This window comes from Mytilinidion resinicola, assembly GCF_010093595.1.
Source record: "Mytilinidion resinicola strain CBS 304.34 unplaced genomic scaffold BDZ99scaffold_27, whole genome shotgun sequence".
Classification (NCBI taxonomy): domain Eukaryota; kingdom Fungi; phylum Ascomycota; class Dothideomycetes; order Mytilinidiales; family Mytilinidiaceae; genus Mytilinidion; species Mytilinidion resinicola.
The window spans coordinates 577640-583948 of NW_022985463.1; the positions used below are offsets into that span (position 1 = coordinate 577640).

General features: G+C 43.7%; 3 protein-coding genes across 3 annotated transcripts; all 3 read left to right on the plus strand.

The window, feature by feature from the left end:
* Positions 1-2063: 2063 nt before the first annotated feature.
* BDZ99DRAFT_400027 (uncharacterized protein) lies at positions 2064-2273 on the plus strand (the record flags this gene model as incomplete). Its single annotated transcript, XM_033716160.1, has 1 exon — positions 2064-2273. One exon carries the CDS (start codon positions 2064-2066, stop codon positions 2271-2273), a length of 210 nt encoding a protein of 69 aa, XP_033570404.1.
* A 1587-nt stretch (positions 2274-3860) lies between these two features.
* On the plus strand, positions 3861-4382 carry BDZ99DRAFT_400031 (uncharacterized protein; the record flags this gene model as incomplete). Its single annotated transcript, XM_033716162.1, has 2 exons — positions 3861-4128; positions 4162-4382. Coding segments are annotated over 2 exons (489 nt in total), but the record flags the coding sequence as incomplete, so codon positions are not given.
* Positions 4383-4646: 264 nt separating this feature from the next.
* On the plus strand, positions 4647-4898 carry BDZ99DRAFT_372662 (uncharacterized protein; the record flags this gene model as incomplete). The annotated part of the gene is made up of 1 exon (XM_033714840.1): positions 4647-4898. A coding segment is annotated over one exon (252 nt), but the record flags the coding sequence as incomplete, so codon positions are not given.
* Positions 4899-6309: the final 1411 nt, after the last annotated feature.

Below are 6309 nucleotides of genomic sequence, written 5' to 3' on the forward strand. Positions count from 1 at the left end.
GGAATAGTTGCAGCAGCAGTTGCAGCAGTAGGCAGAGCGATGCGGAGTATATAAAGCAGCGGGTTTAGAGCGGAGTAATTATAATTTGCGGCAGTATTAGAGGCAAGAAAGTTAATAGGTAAAGAAAATAGTAAAGATATTAGAGGGGAGGATTAAGTTCGAGGCATTTTCGGGTTATTTTTAGTATAGGGTGCTATCAACCCATAGGTAAAACATATCGTGGCATATGCCATATTATGATTTAAAACTGAACCGTGCGCTGCAACAATATGATTTAGAAACGAAAATCAAATTATACCGTGGCAAACCCTAACCGAATTTGCTAGTTCCAACGCTGCAGGCAAGTTATCGACTATTGCGCATTAAATGCACTATTCGGATTAACGATGCGACCGTTGGATTATGTTGTCGTCGTCGCGTTGGGGTAGTTAGGGTTGTGATGATATTCGTGGCCGTGCGCAGCGATCGCAGTTAAGGCGCGAACGTAGGAGGGTAGTTAAGTACCTAAAGTTCGTAATAGATGTAGTCGTTGCAAGCTATTTGCAAGCCCTAGGTACCCGGAAATCAGGACCTACTATGCCACCAGTTGCACCCAGGCACGCAAGGTCGTAGATAGATCCCCTAGATATATAGTTAAGTAACAGGTGTAATAATCCAGGTGGCCAAGAGCAGGAGGCGTTAGGAAGGGTCTAAGTAGCGGTGAGAGTAGTTAAAAGCACGTCCGGCCGCTATTAACACGGCGATTAACACGTTTATTAATTATCTATTATCTAATATTCCATCATCCTATTATTATATTAAACCGTGAATCCGTTACAGCAATTATTATAGCAATTGTATTGAACGCTATGGAATAATTCACCCGAATTTTCGAGCATATCCCGCAGTACTGTATTGTAGTTTGCCGAGTTTATAGCCACAGTATTACTAAAACGCAGTTACAAATGCATTTAACTAAGCACCACCAGGAATTAATATCAGCAACACGAAAATCTATACAAGAGGCCGTAGCAGACATGGAAGATTGGGCCCAGAACGACAGGCAGGTTGTTTTCCTAGCACCCACCGCTAAACCCGTGCCGCATTTACCTATTTAGTATAACGGATTAAAATGTTTAGGAACCTATGAAAACGACCAGCCGTGTAGAGCTATAGTGCGCAGTTTGCAGAATATACAGACCTATTATAAGAAGGAGCATAGGTAGGAGAATCCGCGAAAGCGAGGACATTATTACTAAAGGCAGCAGAGCATTATGCAGCGGGCGAAGATGTGGGAAGTTAGCGTGCATTGCCAGAAATTCAGCAGCAAGGCGTTATTAGCCCGATTGTTCCAGGTAAACGCGCATAACCCAGCCGCCGAGAGAGAAGAATAGAAGGATCCTATCTAGGAGGCATTAGAGGCCGCATTTACACAGGCAATAATTAATATTAAGAAAGCCGACAAGGAAGCGAGCAGTTAAATCCAGGCCGACGATAACCGATTTAAGGTTAATATATAGTTAAACCGCGCCGGATAGGCAAAGTATTTAAAGAGATTAGATAGCGAGTGGTTGGAGTTGTTAATGCGCAAGCCCGAGAAGAGAGAGGGAGCGTTGGCCAATTTGTGTTTTGCAGTTAAGATAGTAATTTGGAAGGCGCAGCAAGCATCTAAAGCCAGCGTGGTTGGATTAGCAGCCATAAATTATATTAATCGACGTGAAACTGGCAATAAAACAAACGAGAAGCCGTTTAGCGCATGCTAGACGGGCAAGACAATAGTTAAATACAGCGCGTGTTAGTTGGCTATTGTCCGTTATATTTGGAGAACCCGCAGAATAGAGCCGATTTGCAGTAAGGAGATAGAAAAGTTGGAGAGCGAGGGCGATATCTAGAACCAGAGGCCAGTATTTAGGTTAATAGGTAAACAGGGGTTAGCATTAGTAAAGATCGAGATAATAGTAGGGCAGGATAAAAAGGAGGATAGCAATAATAGTAACATTAGCGACAACAGCAGTGATAGCAACAACAGTTATATAATTAACGAGGAGGAGTAAGAGAGGTTAGAGGAGGCCGTTTTAGTATTTATGTTAGCGTTGTTGGACCACCCGTTTACGGACAACAAGTACACCAGCGCATTAATTAGCGGCATGGCCGTTTTAGGCATTAGCCAGCAATGCGGTTGGGAAAGCGTGTTAATATACACGCCTAAGATTGCAGCTATTATTAATATATCCCGTATATTGGTTTTATATCAGGCTATAAAGATGCGTAAAGAGCGCGCGGCGGATATATAATAGAAGGAGCATTTCAGCCAGAAAAACGCCGAGGAAATGGCGCCGGCGCATTTTGAATTTATGTAAGAGATGGCAGACCGGTTTATAACGTTGGTTTAATATAGCGGAATACCGCACCCTATAGATTAGTTGCAGCGGTTAAAGGCGTATAGGATGAAGATCCGGTACACTACTAATGCCGAGGGCGTAATTAAGTGGATGGACAATATGTTGTTATATAGTAATATTTAATTTAGTATGCCCTAGTTGCGTTTAATAGTCCACAGGTTAGTAGAAACAGCCCGGGTCGAGTTGCACCGGGATTTATTATTGTTGGAAGAGGTTGATTAAGTTGTGCGGGGGCCGTTAAGTGGACAGGAAGCTGTTGCATTGCTAGCTATTAATTGGGCGCATTTAGTAGATAACCTAGCCGAGCAATAGTCGGGATAAAGTTTTATCGAGGACCCGCGAAATTAAGAGTTGGGATTTAGGGGCGTGCATGGAAAAAGGTGGTTAAGTAATCGGGTTAGCCAGGAGCAGAAGATTAGGGAGAGGTTTATTAATATTAGAGCCAGCGACCCAGTAGCCGCTATAGCAGCAAAAGGCAAGCAAGGGTTAGCATAGAAGGGGAAGGAGATTAAGAAGTATACACGAGCGATGCGAGTATTCCGGCAGCATTTGGCAGCATTGGTGCATATAACGGGTGGGTTGCCAGCGCGTGGAATAGAGTTAATAACGGTGCAGCATTAAAACAGCCCGAATAGCGATAGTAGAGGGATTTTTATTAAGGACGGGTTAGTGGTATATATAACGGTATACTATAAAGGCATAGGAGTTAGTGGAAAGGCTAAGGTTATCCACCGATATTTGCCACGCGCGGTGGGCGAATTGGTGGTGTATTATTTATGGTTAGTGTTGCTATTTTGGCAGAGGTTAGAGAGTGCATAGGGCGGTTAACCAGCAGAGATTAGTCCATTTATATAGGAGCCCGAGCCCGAAAAGGGTTGGATAATACTATAGAGGAAGCGGAGGCGGGTTTAAATTAATAATGCAGCAAGCGCAGAAGATAAAGAGGATGAAGAAGAGGAGGATAAAGAGAAGGATAAAGAGTAAGGAGAAGAAGAATGCAAAGCAATAGAAGAAACCGAAAATATCGCCGAGGATAAAGGGGGAAAGAATACAGTTCTATTACCTGAGAAATGGAATTCCAACCGTTTAAAAATGGCATTATAAGGAGCGTTATTGCAATAGATAGGGGTTAAGTTGAATATTATGGCATGGAGACACGGCACCAAGGCTATATACTGTTGATATATTAATTCTAAGGCGGTTGTAAAGGCGGTAGTGCAGGGCGATAAGGATAATTTGGATAACAAAGACAAAGTATTTAACATCTAGACCGGCTATAGATCCAGGATTAGAGGGGGAATATACGGTTGGTTGATTACAGAGTCGATATTTAGCACTAAGGCAAGGAGGGCACAGTTGCGGAGGGTTAGTATAGAGTAGCATCGGTTTTTGCAGTTCCTGTGCGCGATGCAGACTAAGCCGAAGAAAGGAACCCGCGCGGCAGCCGACAGAAAGGAGGCTATTAAGGAGGAATATTAACGGTGGAAGATAATAAGATTGGTGGATATAGAGCAGCAGTTGAAAGCATTAGTAGGTAAAAAGGCCGAATTTCGGGGCGTGCAGAGACCAGCATTAAAGGCTATTATATACTATAAGAGCCCGGTAGTTGCTATTATAGGCACAGGTAGAGGCAAGAGCATGTTGTTTATATTGCCAGCATTGTGTTCAACAGGCGTAATAGTAGTAGTTATGCTATTAGTGTCGTTGCGGAAGGATATAAAAAGCCGTTGCAATAAAGCCGGCATCGGTTGCGTTGAATAGAATAGTTAAAGTCCGCAAGAATGGGCGCAGGTCGTGTTGGTCACGCCGGAGTCGGCGGTTGGGGAGGCATTTAGCAATTTTATTAACCAACAGCGGTCGATGGGACGGTTAGACCGGATTGTGATTGACAAATACCACGTAATTTTGGATTTAGTAGGCGGGTGGAGGAGCAGGATGTTGGCGTTAAGGAATTTAGTTATAATAGAAACGCAGTTGGTGTATTTAATGGCAACAATTTAGCCCCGAGAAGAGGAGGAATTTATTTGATTAATAGGGTTGCCAGCCAGGGAAAAATACCAGTGGTTTCAGGGGCTAATAACGCGGAAAAACATTATATACCGCATTTAACAATACAATATGCAATAGGAAGAGGACGCAGTTGTTAAGTTAGTAGAGAGTTTAAAGCAGAAGCACGCGAGGGGGCAGGTAATTGTGTATTGCGACACGGTAAAGAAGACAATTCGATTGGCAGAAGTTTTAGAGTGCGTTTGTTTCCACCGAAATGTAGGAAGCAGCAAGGAGAAGAGCGAGTTAGTAAAGCAGTTAACTAAAGGGCGACAGCAGGTGTTCACGGCCACGAACGCATTAGGGTTGGGCATTAATGCGCCAACAATTCGAGCGGTAGTGCACGTTGGAACAATTCGAAAAATGCGGCATTACGCGCAGGAGAGCGGAAGGGCAGGGCGTGATGGGCGGAAGAGTGAAGCAATAATTATGCACGGATTCCGAACAGATAAAAGGGGCGTTGTTTATAAGCAGGATTTTAGGGAGGACGTTAAGGAGGAAATACAGGGATTTATTGTGGGTAGGGGTTGCATAAAAAAGATAATTAACGGTGCAATAGATGGGAACTAAGAGCGAGTAGAATGCAAAGAGGGGGAACAGAGATATTAGCAATATCGAGCGCGTTTAGGGGTAGCAGTTAATAAAAAGAAGGCAGTTATAGAAGCCGAAGCAACAACTAATACAGTAGTCGCCAACAGGGATATAGATAAGATTGTTTTAATTAATTGGAATATACGCGCCAGCATAACAGTTGTAATTAAGGACGCCGATAAGCCCGATAATAATATATAGGGCGTTACCACAGCAGACAGCATGTTAGGGGTACTACCAGCAACGCCCTGGATGGAAAAGGAGGCGGTTGCAGAGAGAGTGGAATTTGAGCAGCAGTTGTCGGTTTAAAAGGCACAAGCAATTGGAGAGGCAAGTTTACAGTTAATAGAAGCGTTAGAGGTAGACAGATTAGTTGAATTAATAGAGCAGTAGAAGGTGGGTTGCCAGCAATATTAGGTATAGGAGGAAAGGAGTAAGGGGCACGATATTTGGCATTGCAATAAGCCGGAAGCGGAGAATATTTGGGTAGTAATTAAGATGTTTTAAGAAAAGATAAACCCGATAAAGGAGGCGCAAGGGAAGGGGGCGAAAATATTATGGGCACCGTTTTTAGGGTGTTGGGAGTGCGGATTGCCATAGGGGGTTTGCGCAAGTTACAAAGAGGATATAACGCGGGGAGGGTGGCAGAAGTAAAGGGGAAAGAAGTGTTAGTATAAGGGAGTATTAGCAGCAGCAGTGTACGCAGTGTAGGTGCGGTATTCTAAGGAGTTTGGAGATTTTGTTAAGAAGGAGATATAAAAGGGGGGGTGGAAAGAAGGCAGCAACGGGGATTAGGGGAGCATATTACAATAGTTTGGCGGGAAGGTTTAATAGGGTGGATTAGAGTCGAATTAAATATGTTGGGGATTTGTTAGATTTATAGAGCAGGTTAGGAGATAGGAAGTTTAGGGTTATTAGAGTTTTAAAGGGGGGGTAGGTGGGTGCCTGTATAGGGTTAAGGGAAGGCGGCGGCAGCAAATATTTAAAATAGGATAAGAAAGCAAGTGTTAAGTATAGAGTAAGAGTTTAAAAGAGTTTGTTTTTAAAAAGGGGGGGTAGGTGGGTGCCCGTGTAGGATTAGGGAAAGGCGGCGGCAGTGGATGTTTAGAGTAGAGTATAGAAGTAAGAAGGAAACGTAGGGTTAGGGTTAGGGTTAGGGTTAGGGTTAGGGTTAGGGTTAGGGTTAGGGTTAGGGGTAGGGTTAGGGTTAGGGTTAGGGTTAGGGTTAGGGTTAGGGTTAGGGTTAGGGTTAGGGTTAGGGTTAGGGTTAGGGTTAGGGTTAGGGTTAGGG